The sequence below is a fragment of the Athene noctua genome, chromosome 2 (assembly GCF_965140245.1).
Source record: "Athene noctua chromosome 2, bAthNoc1.hap1.1, whole genome shotgun sequence".
Taxonomy (NCBI): domain Eukaryota; kingdom Metazoa; phylum Chordata; class Aves; order Strigiformes; family Strigidae; genus Athene; species Athene noctua.
Window position 1 is genome coordinate 114,342,233 of NC_134038.1, and position 23,500 is coordinate 114,365,732.

Below are 23,500 nucleotides of genomic sequence, written 5' to 3' on the forward strand. Positions count from 1 at the left end.
TTCAAACCCCTTTAAAACTTGCCAAACTACCCTTGGCTTAAATGCTTCAAAAACCATTCCACTTGGAAGGGTAACGTTACTAAATATATGCTGTTCCAAAATGGCTTTTCTTCATTCCAGCTAGACCACTCTTTAGACAGTGTATGGCTTTTAGTTTGTCCTACAGACTGAGTTGCAACATCTTAGTAGAACTCAGTGAAGCCTGACACTAATCTGTATGATCAGCCAGGCTGTTAATCACCTCATTCAAGGCTCTCATTCTGTGCTGTTCTTAAATTCATACTCAATATCATTAATAATATTCCTTCAGAGAGTTACCACTTTTACAGTTTGATTCAGTAACTCTTTCAAGAGTTTATGTGAAGAACCATCTAAGAAACAAATTTCAGCTAAGGAGTTAACACAGTCAAAAGGCAGATACTCAAGCAAAAATCCAGCCTAATGCCATACTGACTAGACTTTCAGTTTCTCTGAGTGTACCGAGCTTTTCTGCACGTTTCTAGTGGGTTGACCCAGAGAGCAGCTAAGTATCTGCTCAGCAGCTCACTCTCTTCCCTCCCAGCAGGACAGGGGAGAGCATAGGAAGAGCAAAAGCAAGAAAACCCACGAGTCAAGATGAAGACAGTTTAATGAGTGAAGGTAAGAGGAAAAAACCCCAAGTGATGCAAAAGCAATCACTCACCACCTCGTACCAGCAGAATGATTTCCAGCCAGTCTCCGAGCAGTGTCTACTTTGGAAGGGCAATCCCCCCTTTTTTAATGTGGAGCATGACACAATATGGTATGGGATATTCTAGGTCACCTTGGGACAGCTTTCCTGACTGTGTCCCCTCCCAGTCCCTTGATCTCCCTCAGCCTAATCCCTGGGGGCAGTGGAGGGGTGGTGCAGTGAGCAGAGTGAGAAACACAGAAAGCCTTGATGCTGTGCAGCACTGTTCAGCAATAGCTAAACCACTGGTGTGCTATCAAGACTGCTTTAGTCACAAATTCAAAACACATCTCTGAATAGGCTGCTATGCAAAAAGTTAATTCCATCCCAGCAAACCCAGTACATTATTACTTCCAATGAAGCATACTTGGGCACTGAACCTGGCTTACTGTTGCTTAGTGTCATTCCCTGGTTTTATTACTTGTCCTGAACAAATGACTTATCTTCTAAGTGAAGCAGCCACCACAAACAGTCCAGAGATCACTGCAAGCCTGAAATGGAGATTGTCATTAGTGGAAAGCAAACTTCTGCAGCTAATTTGTTCTTGTTATCTACAGTGTCCTCCATGTCTGCTTCCTCCATGGACCAGAAGCCAGAGAAGTTCAGTTATTTTTCAGAAGTAGCTCTACCACAGCTGCAGGTGGAAGCTGACGGGCCCCATCCCAATCTGTTTGGAAAGGTAGAGCAGTTGGCCAAGAAGGTATGCCACCACTTCCCTCCTTCCCCCCTGTAAAAGACATCCCATGGGCACTTCCAAATGTCTAAAGATACAGGAGCAAATAAGAAAACTATTGTTACTGAGTAACCTGCTCATCTTTTTCTCTTATTTTCCTTTTCTACTAGAAAAAGTAGTGTCCTTGCTGCCTTCTGTGCCCCTCCCACCCAAGTGTTTAAGCCTGGTTGGGCTGCGAATTGGGAAAGCAAAACAACCTGCACCTGCAAACTGGCCTAAACTGGTACCGTTCAAACTGTGCTGTCTCAGGTGGAAGTGCCTAAAGATTTCCTAGATGGTTTCTGAGTTGTCCTGTCTGCCTTGCTATTACCCAGGACTTTAAATATGGAGAAAGAAATGAAGAGGTCCATATTACTGCAAAGAAACATTCCGTAGAAGAGATTTCAAAACTTCAGTCAATACTTTTTGTATCAAATCCATGACAGAAATATAGGGGAAGATGCTGCTTGACTTCATAGAAGTTTCAAGCCTACAACATGTGTTTTTCTCTCAAGGCTATTTATTAAATTCTATTAGGGTAAAAACTGTTTTGAAAAAATTGCTGCTTTTGAGACTACATGAGATTTTCTTAAACTTTTATTCCTGGAGAATATTTATGGCAGCAATTACAGAATGTCAAACTAAAGAACTCTACCTCTGGGACACAGAATGACTTTTAACCCTGCTCAGCTCTGCCTTGTCATATATTTGAGAATAATTAAAATCACTGTGGGCTGAAGGGATACTCTGCTGGTAGTCAGAGAGAAAGCAAGCAGCACTGAAGATGTGGCATACCTCCTGTATTCATATTCTGGTAACATGGTGAAAAACAAGGTCACTTTTAGCCAAGGTCTGATTGAAGCCAGGATTTTTTAGTGATGTTGAACAGGGCAAGAGGCTAAGGCAGGCATAACAAACAGACTTGGTCTGTGCCGAACCCATAACCTGTATTTGTGACTTTTTTTGATAAAATAAAGAATCTTCATATTTTCAATCAGGAAAAGAATAGCATTTGCAGTGTCACTAAGATCTGTTCTGGCTTCCCCACCTAAGCAATTCTGCATGTTACATGAATGAGAAACCCTTTAATGTAAGCTAGGGGTAACTGCCAGATTTGAAATGTGGGATGCACCATATAGAGTTCTACTGCGGAGACAGTGACTTTGAAGAGGTTAGAGATACGGTAAATGACCAAATGGATATGGAACTTCCCAGCCAATGAAGCTGCCAATACAGAAGATGATTTTTTGTATTATTTAAAAATATTATTAAGTCAGAAATCTTATTACATCTGAGTAGGACACATGTGGCATTATTACAGGAATAATATGTTAAGTTCTGATACCAGATTTGGAAGGACAGAAAGAGAACAGGAGTCATAAAAATGAGACACAGATCAGGAAAGCATAACTTAAGATTCTCCATCTATTTATCAAAGACGAAGATGTGTATTGTACCAAAGACTAAGATGTAAGAGTCATGATAGAAATTAGATTCTTTACTCTAATTAGAAAAATGTAATAAAATAAAAAATAGCTGAATCTATTACCAGATAAATTTAAACTAGAAATAAGGCAAAATTAATTAAAAATTTAACACTTTATAAAAAGGAAAGTTAACTTTCATCACTGAAGTCCTGAAAGATAAAATAATATACTGCAGATCAGTCTAAAACTATTTGCTTGGTATAGTTATCATTGGGTGAAAACCTAGAAGGTATTCAGAAATTCAGACCAGATAGCTACAGTGCTCCATCTGTCCTTAAAATCATCACTCAGTAAAGATTCCTAGAGAATGCAAGTTAAATCCTGAATTATCCCTGGGTACTTTCTTCTGATTAGTGGATCAAAATAGAATGAAAGAGATGTACCAAAATATTTTTTAATTGTAAGCAATAAACTGGGTGCAGAAAATATCTATCTTGTTAATTAAGTAATGGTTGGAATTATTTTCTAAACAGAAGGAATCCATTTTGTAACATACTAAAGTAAGCACTTCGAAACTGGATTTTACATTACATGACTAAATACTATTTTTGGAGTACAGAGTACACATTCTCTCACTACCATGCGCTTTTCTGAATTACTTTATTCATGGGCAGAATAAATGCTATGACTGCAACATGAGAGGGATGAATAGTTGACAAAGTAACAGGAATTTAATACCTGCATATGCAAGAACATTAAGTACCACATGCATTTTCTTAACATGTCTACAACCAAGCAGCCAAAGGAAATATAATGAATGCTTTTTATCAAAAACTATTTTCTTAAAACAACTGTGAGCTTAAGGAGTAAAAAATCTTACCTGCAAACATATTGCCAGGTTAACTCTACAGCCAAGTGATGTGCTGACAGCCCGTGGATGGAGACCAAGATCTTTAAATAATTTTGAAAATGACTGAGTAAGAGCTATTCGAGGTCGTTCTTCAGCCACTACTACACATGTCCGTACACGTGAAAGGTCCAGTCCCCTTGCCTAAAAAGAAGTTAAAATGTAACAAAAGCCAAAAAATGGGCAGATTTAATGAAAAACCATTAGTAGTACTTAAGTGTAGGTATTATGATTCAAGAGGAATATTGGAAAAGAGGCCAAGGTGCCAGTATAATTTCCATCTTTCCTGGAGGCCGGATGGCCAGATGACAGTCTAATAGCTGTAGAAGAGCAGACATACTTGCTTGGCATCTCAACATTAGCATGTAGAAAGAGATGGGTATGCTAATTCTGAATAAAGGGAATGCTATTTCTCAATATTGATTCAGAAAGCCAGTGAATAATAGCAAGCAGGAAGCAGTGTCTAGCCTTGGAAAAACTGATTAAGAAATTATTAAGCGAGGATGGTAAGGGCTGGAGACATCATAAATATCAGTATCACAAGATTTAATTTATTTCAGTAGCATACTGGAAATTCTAGATGCTTTCAGAAATGTAACTTGCTACATGGCTTTTAATTCTGGTGGAAAAAAAAAAAAAAAAAGAAAATACACCCCTGCCCCCAACTATAATACGCACAGTTAAAACAATACAGTACTTTTAAGTATGTGATTATTTAAATACAGGGGTCAAAACCAAACTAGTACTTCATATAATCAGGGAATTCATAAAACATAATATACAATATAATGCTCCTTGGGCCTCTTGGATGTTTATACCTCTGTTTTCCAACACTTGCCTATCAACACAGGCTGCGACACACATCAGAAAGCTTAGGTAAATAAAAGCCTTTCCTTTATGTTTAAAAGCCTTGTGATCTGAAAGAGAATGACTCACATTCACATACAGCCCTTGGCAAGGAATAACAAAGGTTCTGTGGAAGCTGCCCCTGCCCTCTGATGATTTTCTCCTCACTGCATTTAGCACAGCCATTCATGGCAGGGAAGAATCTCAAACATCACTGTGCAGACAACAGGTTGTGAAGGACGGCAGAATTACTCACCTTCAGCGACTCTGTTTGTGAACCAAGTCCCTTAGTGCAAAGCTCCATGACTGAATAGGAACAAAAAGTGTCTCTCACTTTGTACTGACTCACGGCAAGAAGCCACAGAGCGGGATTGGTCTCCAGTTCTGAGGGAGGAATCAAAATAGACTGGTGTCCTGAATAAACGCTGTAAAGACACAAGATTCATTAACGCATGCTAAATGCCTGCGTCCACAAGCTATGGGGTACAAGAATATAAAGTTTATCACAGCACCTGATGAACTGTATAATGTTTTACAGTGCTCTACAGGTCCAGTAGCTTAACACGAAGTTTCACTCTGGTTTTTGATATACCTTCAGAGTCTATGAGAATCATGAGGAATGCAGGCAGAACATGCTCCTAAAATACTAATTTACTCAAAATGCCTGTGGACTTTGCTGTTAGAACTCTACTGAAGAGAGCAAACTAGCTTGGTTATTAATGGTGCTAATAAACAGTATTATAATATCAACAAAAATTATGTGTTGCTGACAAATAATTAAGATTGAGTAATTACCATTTTAAAACACCTTGATTAAAAGGGTACTTGATTGCTTAATATGGAAATAACCTCTCTCCTGCTGAGGCAAGCAAGAGGTTTGTGATCATTTTCAAGGGAGTAAATCTGTGCCCAATTTAACAATCCTAGTGGCTTTAAATTTCTTCTATGAAAGTTTTGTGAATTTTTAAAACCCAAATATACACATCTCTTGTTTACTGAATACCCAGTGAGCATAAGTATTGAAAAAAGATACTTATCAGGGTCCCTGAAGGAAACAATTATGTCAGAACTAATTTCTCTGGTACCCAAGATTCTCCCCAGGGGAAAAAAAATATTTCCAATTTGATGTCTTTATTTCCCGTGAGTCCTATGTTGTTCAATCATGTCAGACAGGCAGATTTACCATCAATTTTACAGTCTCCTCACATCTTAATTTGTGACTTGTAGATATTTCAAACTGGAATGGTCATAGCATAAAACCCCCAATTAGAAGTTCTGAGAAAGGACCATAAAGCCCCAGAGATTCATGATGCATGAGAGAAATTAATTCATGACTTGAAAACTTGAAATGCCAGATTGGTAAAGTAAAGCTCACATTATCAAATCCAAGTACCCAAGGTAAGACACAATATGGAAGTTTATTTTCAGGAATATGAGTATCTCCATAACATCTGCCATTAGGAAGAAGACACACGCTTCTGCAATTTTTGAAGATAGGCTGCTCACACAGCTTCCCTCCTTGGTGAGTGAGTGCCCCCACTCCCCTCAAAACCTGATGAGAATGCTTTCAAAAGCTGTGCAATTTACAATAAGGTTTGTGTGACCTGGATGTCTTTACTTGGCATAAAGGCATAAAAGGTGTACAAGTCCAGCCACAATGACAGTTAATAATCCAAATAGTTTAGGTCTCTGCTGGAGTATGAGTCAGTGGATATCATGGAATATGCATGAACTACAGTTCAAATAATTTCATTTATCATACAGTAAAAATTTTGTCTTTGACTGCTTTTCCACATTTATGCCACTCTTGATGATTCATGACCAGTGACTTGCCACAAAGTGATGTGTTCTCGGATACGGTTGACATAACGACTATAACACAGGACGGTCAAATGAAGCATTATGCTTTCATGTTGCTTTTATATAATCAGAATAAAGTATGACTAAACCTTGAGCATGTGCTTCATAAACATGTAAAAAGAGTTGTTGGCAAAACTACCCAAGCTTGAAAGGAGTATGCCCTGAGCTCAAGTGACAGATCAAACCCAGCTAGGGAATAGTAAACAGTTTTTACTATAAATATTATTTCACTCTTTCTTTCTCAGTCCATTCTCTTGAGTTTTTCAGAGAAGACCAAAAGGTTTGAGTTCTTCACAAATGTAAGGTTAGGGCCCCACAAACAACGAAGGTGTGTGATCTGTCATGAATACATAATTCTTACAAACGGAAGCTGTAACCACTTGAGTAAGAACTTGGGATGGGCTCTAATCTGTACAAATACGGTATACAGAGATTCAGCATCAAACCCTCCCTCTTGCCCTTGAACTACTCTAGTTGATACAACCAATATCAGGAGAAAAAAAAATATGCACAATAATAAACAAGTTGCCAGGCAGTCAAATGTGGGAGAATTATTACTCAGAACCACATTAGGATCCCATAAGTGTCACCTATTCAACTGGTCAGAACATCTCAAATTAAAAACAAGATCAAAAGAACAAACTTTATCCCTGTACTGAAAAGTGCCCACACAAACTCCACAGTGATAAGGGAGGAAATAGCTGCACTGCTTTCAGTAGAAGAACAGATAATTGATTCCAAGTGCATTTTACCAGGAAAGAGTCCAAAACGGTGGAATTTGGGAATACAAATTTACACCAAAGACGAATCTTTCCCCCCTCAGCAATACTAATGAGTGACAGTGAAATGTCTCCCTCACTTGATCAACTAATGCTGGACAAGTATGAAAGATGCTTGTGTTTCCTCCTAACTTCCCACTCACAGCCATGCAGCAAAGCATGAGGATTTGAAGGCAAATTAACTCCATGTTCTCCAGACTGAGGGAAACAAACACTCTTATGATCAGACTTTAACTAAAAAAAACACTCTGATAGACAGAAATAAATTAAGACGTTGCTAGTACCTTCTCTAAGTTTTCTAATCACTCAGAAATACGAAGGCATTCAGTATTAAACTGCAGAGCAGCAGGAAGTATCTAGCAGGAAGGAAGCTTTTTGTGGTGCAGAACCTCAAATGTGTGCTGCTCTTGTCTACAGTACGTAACCTTACAGAAAGATGATATTATGCTTGGAAACTTGATGACCAACACAGGCTTTGCCTACTGAGCTATGGTTTAATAACCCATGCATATCATCTGATTTGCTAGAGCAGTTGGTAGAGCCAGGAGAGGAACTACAAAGACATATTTCTGGGGTGAATGTGCCAGTTCCACAGCTGAAGTGGTTTATGCAGCACCTGGCCACCACGATGTCAGTCATAACTTGGCTCACTTCCCTGAATCAATCTCAGAAATGTTATGCAGGTTTTGTGAATCACTCCGAGCAACAAAACATTCCTGGTAGCCACATATCCTTGCAAATCCACAGACTTTATACTTCCACATTAACCCCTGAGAAGCTGTATGTCACCAATGTTTTGGTAGAGAGAAGCTGAGAAAAAAAAAGATACTCCCTTGTATAGCTAGTTGAAACATTTCTAACACTCCAGTGTTTCAAATCACTGTGAGATATTAGAGGGTGTTTCCTTTGTACAGATACCAACAACCAAGCAGAGGATCACATGCTTGAACACACTGCACTTATGGAAAGCTGCTTTGGAGATGATGGATAATCCTAGATACAGTCCCAAACCTATAGGAAGTTTTGTCAGTGATGCCTTCATGTAATTCTAGGTATGATAGAGATGTTTGGTAGGTACATCTAGGTACGGTACATTCTAGACAGTAGAGTTAATCCTGAAACTGAGGCACTGAACAAATAGACAGTTCCATCTCACCCTGAAACATGATAGTCATCAAGAGATAGTTAAGATGTCAGATTTACTGTTCTCATACTGAAAATCATGGTGAACACTGTGGCATTGGGGGATCAGATGGGATATTAGGAAAAGTTGGGGGTTTAAATATGAATTGTAGAAACTAAAACTACCATTCTGAAATTGCAACAATATATGATATATTGGAGTAGGCACAAGAGTTTAGTTACATAAATACTGGGAAGGAACTGAAGCAAGATTGCTTCTTCCACTGCTGTAAAAATCTGTTGGCACAAAAGAGACTGTCTCTTGATATAAGTCTTACAACAGGAGTGAACACAGTGCAGAACTGCAGAGACTACCTGACAGGCCTGGACATTTGTTTATCAGTCTCCACTATTTTTAGAAAATGCAAAAGGAGTAGTCAAAAAAGAAGACAAAAAAGAAGAGTGACTACAGAGCATTCTTGCATCATCTTGCCACAGTGACTTTTGGGATGGTAGCTGAGGTGGGAGATCACCTTTTAGAAATGCTGTCTTCCTTTAGGGAACTGCAAAGCAATCTGGGGGAAGAAAGAGTATTCACATGGTGGACAAAGCCCTGGATTTGGGCAGTAAACAAAGAGCCTTGTCTGCCTGCATTAAGCAAGGGCTGCCCAAGGACAGGAGTTCTCCAGTTAAAGGCACCTGGATGTATTTTGGTATGACGGCACCATCTGATCACAACACCGGTTCCACTGCCTGGCAGGCTGTTTTGGCACCATACAGAAATGCCTGGAAGGACATCTTGGCACTTAACTGTTCCACTGAATCAAAGATTTACCCCATGTTGTGTTGAGGCAGATTAACAGTAAATTCTGAAGTATTATTATAGTTCCAGAAATTTCAGCAGGGCAATAAATGCTGACAAATGGCACTTGCAACTTGCAATTGAATTCTGGCAGGCTACTGACCCGCTGCTGCCCTTACTTCTGGTGTCCTTCTCAGATGATATGAGCTGCTTTCCCACTTAACTGCAGGAGGCAGGTATACTGTTGAGTCTTATAAGTATATGTATTTAGTGTCTGAATTTCTACAGATTATATTTGGCATTTGATGATGAGGGACAGGTATGGGAGTTTGGTAGAGCCCAAAAAAATTGAGTTGCCATGCCCATAATTCAAAGTCTGTGGAAAGAGTGTGCGTGTTGAGGGAACTTAATGGGACTGAGTAGAAGTCTTCACAATCATCTGGACCAGAGCTTATAGGAAGGACATTACAGGCCACAGAGTGTTTGGGCATATGTCTGACCTAGGCTTCATAGGACTTGGACAAAAATTAAATCTTCAGGTCCCCTGGAGAAACACTATGTGCAAAAAAAAGGGGCTTTTGGAGAACAAGTAAAGGACCCCAAAGTGCCTGCAGAGTCCAAAGATGCCTAGCTGGCATACAGTGTACTAACAGCATGACTGCACATGGTAAGCAGATAAGCAATCAGTACTGGATAGACAGAGATACTTCACAAAGAAGTTTAACTAATGTACAGCAAAAGGGATTGTTGTGTAGGGTACAGAGATTTTCCCAGAAAGGAAAAGATCTCACCCATAACTCTTGACAGGTTTCTGGTGCTGAGAATAGGTCCAGCTTTTACAACTTCCACATCAGAGTACTGAGAGCTGGTGAGAGGAGTGTCATAATCCAGCACTTTGCTTTAACTCAAGTTCTGGTGTTGGCACCCCAATCAAATACCTCTCAAGTCTTTGGTTAACACTGAAATGCCAGGTTTTTATTCCCGTAGTGCCTGCACCACCTGCTGGGACAGTGCTGTCTGCCCAGAGTAAGAGCCAGAGGTTAATGTGAACTTCTTGTTACTGGCATGTCTTCAAAAGGCTTTAACCTCCCCCTTTCAGAGAATTGTTTCAGCAATTTCTGAACCTCACAAGGGAAGCCTTCTAACATGGCTCCAGGTTGCTTCTCGGCACTTCTGAACTGATGTGTAACTTCCTATCAGGAAGCATGTTGCTGACTGCTCCTGAGCACAAACACATCACCTGGCAGCACCAGGAGTGGGAATCATACACTTGGCGGAACTTAAAGAGTGCTCAGGGTCATTTCAACACAAAGTCCCTTTATCTCAATACTTAAAGCAGGTGAGTAAATTTTAAAAATTTGGCCACTGCTTCTATTTTGTATTGAAGAAAAAAAGAGATGGCCATCTTGCTCTGCACAGAGAACACAGACCCTGAGGTTAACTGGAGGATGCAGATGGCAGTGTCATTTCTGCTGGCATTGGTATTAGAAACATCCTAAGGCAGGCAGAGGCTAAACGCATCCATTGCTTAGGCTTGAGCACTACTCAGGCAGTGCCTTAGCACCACCTCTCCTGCCCCAGTTGTTCCCCCATATATGGGCAGGTCTACAGCGGAGTTAGTCTGCCAACTCATCGCAGAACTTGCATATCAAGGTAACTCAGAGCTTTTAGCTACCCCTGAACCTTCCAGACTTGAGGTTTTAGCTACCCCTGAACCTTCCAGACTTGAGGCAGGTTTAACCTACTAGACCTACTGTAATGTGGAGGAAATATAAATTGCCTCTTCTGCAAACTATCACTGGCTAAAGAAATGGGAAATGGGCACATGGCAGTGTGTGGGCAGATGCACCTTCACAGTCCTCCTCCCCCAGTAATGCCCTTTGCAAAATACATGAGAGATGGCTATGTTCATATCCTTCATGTCCCATATCAGAATTATCCTTTACTGATGTGGCTTTAAGGCTTCTTTATAAAGTCTTGCATTTAATTTGCTATAAATGGGCTGGAAATTGTGTGAATTGCTCCTGTCTACCAGATATCTTCAAATTAGCCTAAAAACTTAACAATACTTAATGAGTCCTAGCACACTAAAGATTTCTAAAAGGCAGTCCTCATTTTAATGCTGCAATTCCTTGCTTACTTCTTGCACCGTTCCACCTGTTTGGTTAGTAAGAAAACTTGCAGTCTCTTGCTGCTGCAGCTACTCAGCAGCACCGCTCAGGACTTCAGGTTGTGGCTATGGAACAGAGACAGTAGAATCAGCACAGGAGAAAGCCACTTCATTGCACCTTACCTGGAAAGCCTTCCCAGCACCATTTTATAGCATTCACACTATTTATTACATGGCCACTGTGAACTGGAAAATTCAGTTCCTCTGGTCCACTTTGAGTCTTACTTGCACTATTACAATCTCAGTTTCTGAGAACAAATATAAAATTTATTTAAGATTTAATGTACTTAACTTTAATTTCAGAAGGACAATTCTATCTTCCAGTAGTAAAAGCAGAACTGCAATATGGATTGGCTTAGATGGGCCAAAATGGAGGGAAAATTCTTATTCTACTTCATCAATCAGCAACTACTAATTAAGTAAATCCTCACTAATGAACTGCAGAATGCTCTATTTTTTCCCACAGTGATCTTAATTTCAGGAAGGATTTTTGAACAGTGGGATTTAGTATTGATTTTTTTTTACATTGGAGGACATTTAATTTTTGTCTTTTAAAGAACATAATACATTTTAAAATGCAATGCAATGCAAGTCAGAATCACTAGGATCACCCTCTCAGAATGGATAAATGAGATTATTAAAGAGAGAAACACAAAAACAATGTATTATTTTATTGAGTCATTAGTAAGAACCTCTCAAAATTAGGAAGTTTGGGGTTTGTGAACTCACATGGGGCTGATGACTGCTGCCACACCCAGGATGTGCTGTTCAATGACAAAGGTTCCAAGGAAACCCTGCTGGAGCATGCAGCCAGTTTAGAGGGAACGTGGTAAATCTCATTTTAAAAAATGTATTGCTCTGCTTTGCAAGGTTTCTTTTCTTTATTATTTTATACCCTTCAGGCCATAAAATAATAAATTTTTAAAAATTAAAAACTTTGCAAAACTATGCAATATATTCCAAACTTACCAAAGGGCTGGCTCCATGCTCCAGCAGCTTTCCTAAGTAGCTTTGACCTCACAGAATGGGGCATTCTGGGGCACCACAGTGGAGCAGGCCAGCACAACGTCTAAGCACCTACAACGGGGATAAAAGGTTAGTTTTTCTTTCATCCTTTAGTCAATGCCTCCTTTGGTCCAGTTAATAAAGGTATTAAGATGTACTTGTAATTCTAACTGCACCCAACACAGGAGGTTGCTTTCTATTCCTGCTGGGCTCCTAAAATGAAGAGTTCCTATTTAACTCTCAAACACCCCCAGCTGATCAAAAACTGAAGATCTAACTTCATTTCCATATGCCATTAATAGTATTAATTTAGTTAATGGGAGTGGTGACATTCATAACTTTACAGTAGAATCCTCCGAGGTAGAAATCTGGGCTGTAAAATGTTGGGGGGGATTTTGGTATGCTAAACTGCAAAGAGTGATATGCAAAGTTGCAGTTTTAAGTTATGAAGAGTAAGAGTCTAATAACCTGAAGGATGTATTTTTTGCTATCACATCAAATAATACTAATTTCTAAAATAGGAATGAAATGGAAATTAAGTTTCTAAGTGGAATTAATGAAGCTGTTTCTGATGTAAGCCTTCTCTAAATGACAGTCGCAATGCAAGCAGCCTGCATTTTGGTTTTATAGGAACAGGAGATCAGTGGCAAAGAGGTTGACACAACTGTTCGTAAGATTAGAGTGTTGCTGGCCTGATCTGAGTTCCTTCAACTCCCTTGTTTCCTTTCATTCTTTGAAAATGGTATAAAATTTTTTACACCTTCTACAAGCTACAGAGGGGCACAGACCTTGATTGCTTTATCCCAAAGGTTTGCTGCCTTATTCACTTGCCAGTTATAAACAATCTTCTCCTAAGAGGCTGATACTATCAGTATTGGTAAGGATCTAAGGGCAGCAAATGCCCATCTGTTGCAAATATGGTTCTGGAAGAAACATACATTTCGGTATTCAGGATAGTCATGGGCACCACAAATTACTTGGGTTTGGGACAGATCAACGTTTATCTGTATTTTACGGCTCTATCATGATGTTGCACGGAAGTTATTCTTGGATGCTCCGTGTCCCAGCATTATTCCATCCTGTAATACACTCCTTAGCTGAACTCTCCCCCGGTGCTCTACAGTCCTCCCCTGGTCTCACCGAATGCACCATGGCAGTCTGGCCTTAGCCCCCAGCAGAGCAGAGGTCTAATAGTGCTGACACTGGGGTATGCTGGAACATATAAATCTATGTAAGAAATATTCAACTGACTTAAAAAAATCAACATTTAAAAAATGTAACCTAAACAGAGAATTAAAATCTCAAAATTTCTGAAAGGTTTTCTGAATTTTTTGCCGCCTCACCATTTTTATTTTTGTGTTGGGGAAGTAAGATGTTGAAATAAAATGATTTTTTAAAAGAAAGAAATCTCTAATCCCTATGTAAAATCTGAAATAATATTAGGACAAGTACATGTTAAATGAAGGAAGACTGATCAAGAATGAATTTAATATTTAATAACAAATATTTTAAAAGGACAACAAAACAGGCTACTAGACTATTTTAAATAAACAATACTTGCTGATGAATTGTTGCAGTTGTAATTAAATAATTAAAGTTTATACGGAGTACTTTTATTGCCCTGGGTTATCTTCATTTTAGTAACTAAAAATAGCAATACTGCTAACACCAAGGAACTTTCTATGGAGAAAGCAAAGATGTCAGACTACTGTGACTCTAAGATGTCTTCATAAGAATGTGCTCCATTAACACTCCCATAGCTCTTCCCCTTTGCCTCTGCATCAACCCAGCTATCTTAAAAAAAAAAAGAAAGTAAAAAATCAATGGAACTTTCAGTGCTGAACTCTACACTTCCCTGGAGTATAGAGATTGACAGAATTGTTCACTTTCTAATCTTCTTTTTAACAAAAAAAGCTGATTTGCATTCCACTATAAATGTTTTTTTCTGATAGCTTTGCTACTGCTATAAAATATCGTTCTGCAGGAGAACACACTTCCATGTCTCTGCAAAAATCATATCTGTAAGTCCCACAAACGAGGAACTCCCCGATATCTACATGTGCTTTCAGATTACAGAACGAAAAAGAGGACACCAGGAAACCACTTCCTTAAGGTAATATTGGTAAAGCATTGCCTTCATCAAATAACACTAGCCAGACTCTGAAGACACAGCAGTAAAACAGCAGGAGGTCAATGAGCAGCTTTGTCGATGCTCTGCACTCTTAAATCTTAATAGGTACGGCCATGCCCCACTCAAACAAAGTGTATTCTCCATACAGCACTCTCCATATAGCTTCCAGCAATTCCGATTGCCTATGTTAGTCCCAGAGGTATTGTCTGTTCTTCCCATCTTTTTATCACTCACGTTATCTGGCTTGTCGTGTTACACTACAACGGAAGCTGTATTTTAAAAGGTTGAGGAGAAACCTCACCTGCAGAGGCACCAGAGGACAAACCCAAGTCCACAGTAGGGATCCAAGCATATAGCGACTTCTCTGGAGGGATAAAGCTCACACTGCAGCTTAATAGAACGACAAAAGGCACTAGTGGCTGCATGAGACATCTGAAAGACAACAGCAAAGTAATTAAAATGATCAACTATGTAATTCGGAAGGCTCGTTCCTAAACTGTGCCAAGTGCTTAAATCAGATACAGGATAAAGAAAACAAATAAATATTGATTTTGTGCTCAGTGTAAACACACATGTAATTTATGTCTAAGAAAACATAACTTTCCTTCAAGAGGGCATTCAAATAACCATGAAAGGCGAGGGCAGACAGAATGAATGGTAAGTTTGAAATGATTTAGGGAGAAAGCTGTGAGTAGTTTAAATATGTGCTCCAAGCTGTATGCGAAGCTAATGACAACAAGCTAAACTTTCTGGAAGAACAAAGGAATGAATGGCTGCAGGATCTGAATGTAAGTTGAAATATTCTGTTGATCATATATTGTGATATATCATATCATATATTGTGATATATTACTAAGCACATATTTCTTAATACAATCAAGAAAAAATGCCAATGCACTTTTTAAATTGAAGAGGATTTTGCATGCAAAACTGTACTAAGGACGTACTCATTCAGTGATAAACTTTCCCAGTAAACCTAGTAAAGGTTCTGTAAAATTTCTTCATGTTAATCCAGTTCCTAACTGAGAAACAGACTCTTAAAATCTTGGTCAGAAAGCTCTCAGATATAAAACAAACAGAAAGCAGAAATGAAAAACCTGATCAAAAGGAAATTCTTCTGATTTTATTTTCTAGTGTTAGGATGTTTACCACACTCACCCATCCTGTCTTACAAGTTCTAACTACAGTTGGAACAGAGTTACGTCTTTTAATGTTTGTCCTCTCTGTTAATAACCAGAAAGATACCTGTGTTAGAAATACAGTGTGGATAGGATTTAACTCATCTAACCTTTGATCTCTGCCACATACTGAGCCAGTTGCTTTATAAACTCTTAGAGTCAGTGGAGGGGAACACACACTTGGAAGGTAAAATTTATTTGATCTTAATGTAAACAGGGGAATAAAGCTCCAGAAGTGACTTTTTCTCCATTGCCAATGAGAGCCATAACTGAGGCTGGACATGTTCCAAGTGATGCAAAAGGACCAGCTCAAAACAGGTGTCCACATGGTGATCATCTGCAGCTTGCAGAGGTTAATTCTATTCTAACTGAATCAAGACCACTTTTTCACACAGGATTAAACTATAGGGCCAGAACTGGTGATATTCTGTGAATTTTTACACCATACTGGTACAAGCTAGTGAAAAAGTTGAAAGTAAATGTAGTTGAATCTACTACTTCCAAACTGATTACAAAACATTTATCAACTTTTTAGAATCCACATAAGCTGTTTAGCCAATTTTTTAATTTAGGACCACTGCATTATGAATATAAGCCTTGTGGCCTCTTATGATCCCTGTATAACTGATTAATCTTTAGTGATGATATAGTACATGATAACTGTTTACATAAACCTGTTGAGTCAGTGATCTGGAGGCTTTGTGACCCAGTTATCAGAAGCTATCAAGAAGTATGTGAGAGGCTTACCTGGACTTCCCTTTAGGCACAGTAAGAAAAGGTTCTTTGACTTGCCCTGCCTTTGACTATCTTTGAAGCTCTCCAATTACTGACTTTGCATAGTTAGTAGCCATTTCTGCAAGTCTGCTAAGGTGTAGTTCAGAGCTGATTTAATACGGATGACTGCATTTGAAACAATCATTTAAGGCTGCCTTTAGCAATGAAGACTTATGTGACATTCACCCCATGCAAAAGTAGATGTTTCAGGTAAATCAGATAAATTACACCCTAAGAGTCCCTGCTTCTCTCTGTTGATTATTGAGGAGCCCAATGGCTAATCCACATCTTGTAGGCATTGTAGCTATTTAAAGTTAGATGAAATGAATCTTTCAGGTGTGTCTGATAGATGACCATCAGCCAGCTCAGCCATCAGTCAACCTTAGGCTGGTCACTTCACTGCTCTGTGTTTCCAGTTCTCCATCCGAAAACTGGGAAAAGGATACTTTCTTTGTTAATAAAGTATGCTGACAGCTTCTGAAAATAGATGGATGATGTCAAAGCGTATGAGGAATTCAGTATAGGCTGTAAATGTGGTAAGTCAGCAGAAATAATCCTTGGATATGCAACAGATAGGAGTAAGGAAGTAACAGGTAAAAGTAAGAGAGTGATTTTACCTCTGCCTGCGTGTTGGCGAAACCAACACTGGAATAATACATAAGTTAGCAGCCAGATAAAACAGCTTTGACAAGTTGTGTCTAGAGAGTTGGACAAAAAGACAGAATAGAGATTTAAAGAGCTCAGGATGCCTGAGCTTATAAAAAAAATCCATCAATGAATTTTTTTCTGTTTACTCTAGTATTGTACCAGGTGAATATACCAGAGACATCAGAAGTTCCCTTAATTGCATGAAGAGAATATTGAAAACCGATGGCCAGCAGTTGAGTTGCAATAAGGAGGAAAAAATGGGCAATGGAACAAGTAGAAAAAGGATGACTGAGTCTCATTTCTTTCATAAAATAATAGATGCTTCAGTTGAAGAACGCTTCAGACAGACAAGTTACTAGGCTATCTGCAGAGGTATTGAATAAAACTTCTAGACTGAGGAGGAAGAGAGGGGGTACCCTCTGCACACAGTACCATAGTGAGTATAGAAGAACTAATTTCATGTTAATGGAATCAAATAATGACTGCAAGGGAGGAAGCAATTCAATTTCTACTACCAGAAATCAAGAGGAGTTACAAATCAGGAGCAATGCACCACCTGCCAGCCAGGCGTGATAGCAGGAATGCCAGCTTTAACAAGAAGTCCCTACCTTTACCCCTGCTAGCATGCCAGTTGTGGAGACACTGAAGTCAAGGTAAGCAAGCGTTTCAGGGTTAGAAGGTTTGTAGATCTGTGCAGGCCGCTTCTTTGGCAAATCGTCTAGTGAAAATAGAGAAAGAAAATGTGTGTATCTTACTTCTGTGACAGGTAGACTTTGAGTGCTTGACAAATACAATGATAAAAGAAGAGATACAGAGGTCCCCTAGCCTTAGTACTCACCTGTATCTAGTACCGGAGGCCATGTTCTGACATCCACTGCTGCTGCTGCCTCTCGTGACCGTAACAATTTACATATTAATTGTGTAGTCATTAAGCAGGCAGAGCGGCTCACCTAGGAATATAAGAAATAAATAATAACACAATGGGATAATGATTCATTCTCCCACGAAAATGAGCAAGACCATGATTTATTTTCTGCCAGAACAGGACACAGGTGTATTAGTCTTATGTTTTCCAATCAGAAGGTGGAAAGATGCACAAAAAATGCAGCTCACAAAGCAGACAAAAGTCATGTGAGTTTTACAAATTATGTGAAAATTGAACTTTTTGAGAAGAGTGTTGTAATGAAACTAAAGGCACCTTAATAGTGAGACATGACTTTTCCAGCACATTATATCAGTTATCAACCCAGAATGACAGTACAGAAGACTGTGACTAAAACATTTCCTATGTGATAGTAATATATCTTGGTTAATAAACAATATTTTCACATAAACCAAAACCTAGCCTGACATTTATATGAATAATTTTACTATCAAGTCAATTTTATCTTAGCCACGTATTTCCAATTCCTGTGCTAGTGATCAACCACTAGGAACTCTTCTGGTATCGGCAAAAGTTGCTCTAGACCAGAAACTCTACAAGTGGCACTATGAAATGAGATGGTGAGTTTAATGCAAATACTGTCTGTGCTGAATTTTGGATGACACATGCTGGAAGTATTCTCCTTTTAGACTTGCTATTTTTATAAAAATTCTAAGTAGCAGCTACAAGAATATTTCTTACTGACTATAAAAATTATTATATTTAAGGAAATATTCAAACATAAATATGAACACTGTTAATGACTGAAGATAGTACAGAGGAAAAATTGAAAAGGCAGCATCATTATTCTTTTCCCCAAACTTTAAGAATCTTGCAAATGTTGCTAGGAGTAGCTTTTTCTTTAAGGAATCTGAAACATTTCACTGCACACTGAATTTCCAATATTCAACCTAAGGAAATCAGTAACCATATGTATACTAAATTTTACCACTGTGCAGAAGAGATCAGCTTCTGTTGACAGTAATCTCACAGTGCTCAGCTTTATAGGTCAACTTTATAGAGCACAGGAGGAAATTAGGAGCATAAAAGCACTAACCCAACTTCCTCTAACCCCACGATTTCCCTGTATAGACAATCTAAATATTTCAAGCTAAAACTGAAGACAAATAAAGCCACCGCAGCATCCCTCAATCCAATCATGTCACTGTTAGGGCAAATCAAGGTAATTCTTATATAGATAATCTTAATCTACGAAAATCTTAATTTGGGACATAGTGAGGCCATAAAACAAAAGGAATTTCAAGAGTTGGTGGTTACTAGCCCTCTCAGGAACTATATTATCTGAAGATCAGAAGGTTCATTAAAATACAGAAGGTCCATGTCTGGAGAATAGCAATTTTGAGATAAATATGTAGGGATGGTGGCAAGGAGAAAGACATTTTAGCTACAGGTTAGCAACTGCTTGAGATGGGGCTCAACAACATTCAGTTATATTTTACTACTATCATCAGTTCATCACCAAAACACAATTACACAGGCCAAATTTTGCTCAGAAGTCATTCTTACTGACTTCAAAAGGTGCTGTGTAGACATCGAGCATGTCAGAGCTGGCTTTGACCCGATCACATCAGGAAGTCTGTATGATTGAATTGGCAATGAAGGAACAGCCTCAATATTTTAATTTCTACAAGGTCAGCCCTCTCCAAAATGAAAGGAAATCTTGTGTAAACTGAGCTGAGAGGCTTTTAAGTCAAACTGGCATTAATATGGCTAATAAATTTCTACATTTTATTTAAAGTTATTTAGTTGAAGGGACAATGATTACAAGTCATCTTAGATCTGTCCTTGTTTTTCATCATGAAACCAAATAGATCTAGTTTGGCTTTAAACATCAAAGGAAAAGCAAAATAAAACATTTTACACCACTTCTATAATATGAACAACTGATGTTTAAAAACTGTGAGTGCCTAAATGTTAAATAATGAGAACCTTAAAGACAATAGGACATTTTCTCATACCTCTACTGATGCTTTGTGGCATCCGATGCCATAAGGAAAGACACAAATTATAACTATCTCTAGTCCTTATTATTTGAAAATATCAACATCAATTAGAAATGTTAAAATCACATTTGTTTCAACTTGTTTCAACTTGTTTTGTCAGAGACTTAGAATTCCACTCAACTGATTAGGAACTACCAGATGTAAAAGGCTATCTCTTTGCAACCATTTTATTTCCCTCAGTAACAAGCACAATGTAGTTATTTATGTGCTACAAAGACTAAATATAAAGCCAAAATACCAAAACAAAGCACTGAATAAAAAAGTCTGAGTAACTCTTCTCTGGATGAAACAAAATACCAACCAATATTTTCACAACAGAACTTTGAAATTGCTTCAGCCTGCATAACAATTAGATGTACAGAGCTGAGCACAAATCACCATCAGGTCAAGCTAAGCTTTCCATTGGGATTTTTCTCAATAGTCAGTGTAGTGTTGCCAGGTGAGGAATCCTACCATTCTTGGTGTATAGCTAAATACAAGAAAGCACTACAAATGTACTTCTTGAAAGGAGGAGCATAACTGTGGCAAAAAGTGACACTGGAAGTCAGAAGGTTGTGTGCTGTCAAACAGCATTGACTCTGCAACACACTGATGTCCTGAATCTTTGGAAGAAATACAACTCTTCAGCCTACACCACCATTCACTTAAGTTACCATTCCTTAAGACTACGCAAACCTATTACCCATTTAATCTATTTGTGCACTTTCAGGTGTCTGCTCACCTCCACAATCATCTTCACTGTAGGTAACGTGGTAGCTATATTCTGGGGATGTGGAGGTCGAACTGTTATTGGCACACAGCCTGCATACAGGCATCCATAAAATGCAGCAATCAGGTCTATTCCTGCATGAAGAACAAAACAAAAATCCTCCCCTGAAAATCAAATCATTTAATCACAGACATCTCTGTCAGCATAAATATTACTTGGAACTCAACTCAGAAGGTTAAATGAGCAACTAAGCCCTTTAACAGACTTCTTTTTCAGCCCCTTGTCAGTATTTGTTCAGCTTCACTGATTTCTTTCAATACTACTGTTCTTCTGAGCATGAAAAACCAAAGGCGACACACAAAGCTGCAGCCAGATATCATCATTCAGGTGAACTCCACTTTTACAATCAGGAAGTAACCTGTTAAAAAGACTGATTTCTACAGATTAATTATCTTCCTAAATTTACATTTGTAGACAAATGAGTCTACAAGAAGAGGGATGCTCCAGAAAGGGGATGAAGTAGGATGATGTCTATTCCTATCAGCTATCAGAATTCCTATCAGAAAGAACATCTGGAGGTTTCATTAAATGTTGTCTTTCTCATGTTATTTTTAACCTCAGATATGCAGCTTTGACTTATCTACCTGGTATTTTGCAGTAAAAAAGGGTCATGATTTTGAAATCCTACTTCTAACATAAAATTAGATGTTGTTCTATATAACTATTGACTGCAGGTGACAGATTGTGGACAGCAAACTTCAGGCTACCTAAAGAGGCTGAACAGACAACAGCAAAAGACCCCTTGAATACTGTTGTTTGATAGCTCCCTAGTGCTGTACACAGACTGTGATAAGACTACAGTGGGGGCTGTTTTATTCTTTCAGTGGAAGAAGATCTGCAGTACTGGTAGGTTTTTGTTCCTTCAATAAAATGCTTTATTCATGGCAATGAAATACAGAAAATAAAAACTTAAGTTTAAAATGACAGTCTTTTGTGGAAAAAGATTTTTCATATTAACTGTTGAGAAATTACTCCTATAAACTATAAAGATTTAGCCAGCATCTTGCAGCCCTTATAAACCAAATATCACAATACAGACCTTAAATCAGACTGTTTATTTCACCAACTCACATGAAATGCTAAAGATAAAAGAGCAGCACTAGATCAGAAATAATTTCAAGCAAATGTCAAACATGGTACTGCTTTACATAAACTTAAAACCCCTTATGTCAAAGGATGAAAATCCAAACCACAGAGAGCTGTCTAGGTTAAAGATCTATAGAGAAAACAGTGATTATAATTTAGTATTCTTAATCATCTCCTATTTATTCATCATATTTCTACTCTAAGAAAACATGGATTGCTTCCTAGGTATTGCTGCTTTACCCTCATGAAACGCAGCACTTCCAAGAGGGAACTGAACAGGCAAATCTAAGAACACTCAGTAGATGGAACATTTTAGCAGAACAGTGTGCTCATAAAATAGTATATTTGCAGCAAATTAAAAGAAAAGAAGTAATTAAATTTGACTGCTTATAAGAGACAGGCTTTAAAAACATGGGTTAATCTTAATCTGAACCCAAAGAAATAATACCTATGCACATACACAAAGAGAAATTATTTTACATATGTTTGATTAAGTTCAACAAAATGTACATAAGGCAAATATTTTGTGTTTTGCCAATTAACATGGTTTAGTTTGGTAACACCACCAATGTAGCACCATTCTAAAGGATCTTTTGGGACCCCCAAGCTACCAAACATGGCAGTTCTTTACCTGGTGGGTAAACCAAAGCCACATGGTCTCCATCTTGTAAATGTCCCCTTTCCATCAACATGACAGCTATCTTCTCAGCTCGTTTATGTAGCTGGACACATGTTAGTGAGTTGGCTATTGTTCCCTACAGAGGAAGAAAGGTAAATGTCACAGAAGATAATGCAATGTGCTGAAACTATTTGCCTCTGCACCTTAGAAGTTACTGGATGAGGTACAGCCACAATATGTCATGCAATCAACTTAAACACAGAAGCCTTCAGCTTTATGCAAAATTGTAGTTGGAAGGAAAAAAAGATGTTTGTAAAGCACAAGAATGTTCTCTATTCCTTTCTCTATACCTTCTGCTCTCAACAGTGGTTTTGCTCTAATTAAGGGAGTACAGTAGTATGCTAATATCCTGCCCATATAACCTGTACTTCCATTGCTACACATGTAACATTCCTGATACAGCCAGGGAAGTGCCTTTATGGTCTCTGCAGCAATCTGGAGAATCTGTGGAGAGCAATCCTGAAAATTGCACTTCGTTGTCTGCATGCTGGAGTGAAGCCAAATGGCACAGCAGAAATACTTCAAGAGACAAAAGATAGGAGAAAACAATACTTTGTGATGAGTGGAAAGAATTAGTCTGGAACAAAAGCTAAGCACACGCACATAAATGAAGTAGAGAAGAAAGGCATTTGTTGAATTTGAGTAACCCTGGTCAGCATGAAAAAAAAAAAAAAAGAAAAAAGAACTAGTGACAATATGCTGCAGAGTTTGGCTTTTTGAAGCACTTCAAATAGCACTAACCCAAAATTATCAGATAGAGTGTTCTAAATTGGATGGGTGTTATGATTCTTGCATTTCCTAAATATGTATGTGTATATATATGCACATACACAAACACACATTTAGAGAAATATATACATCTGTGTCACAAAAGTCACTACCACAGCTGACACCTCAGAAGAGGAGTTTAGAAATGAACATGCAGGACAGACTGACTGCACCTAGGGCTG

The 23,500-nt window shown here is 38.4% G+C and overlaps 1 protein-coding gene across 4 annotated transcripts in view; it reads right to left on the reverse strand.

Annotated features, from left to right (window-relative positions):
* Positions 1-23,500, reverse strand: part of DIP2C (disco interacting protein 2 homolog C) — a 327,899-nt gene that overhangs the window by 35,377 nt on the left and 269,022 nt on the right. For all 4 annotated transcript variants that reach the window (XM_074899949.1, XM_074899947.1, XM_074899946.1 and 1 more), the window contains 7 exons: positions 22,503-22,626; positions 20,738-20,859; positions 17,909-18,020; positions 17,679-17,788; positions 14,772-14,902; positions 4,858-5,026; positions 3,729-3,899 (listed from right to left, as the gene is read on the reverse strand). In XM_074899949.1, coding sequence (XP_074756050.1) covers positions 3,729-3,899; positions 4,858-5,026; positions 14,772-14,902; positions 17,679-17,788; positions 17,909-18,020; positions 20,738-20,859; positions 22,503-22,626 — 939 coding nt within the window. The remainder of the gene's footprint in view (positions 1-3,728; positions 3,900-4,857; positions 5,027-14,771; positions 14,903-17,678; positions 17,789-17,908; positions 18,021-20,737; positions 20,860-22,502; positions 22,627-23,500) is intronic.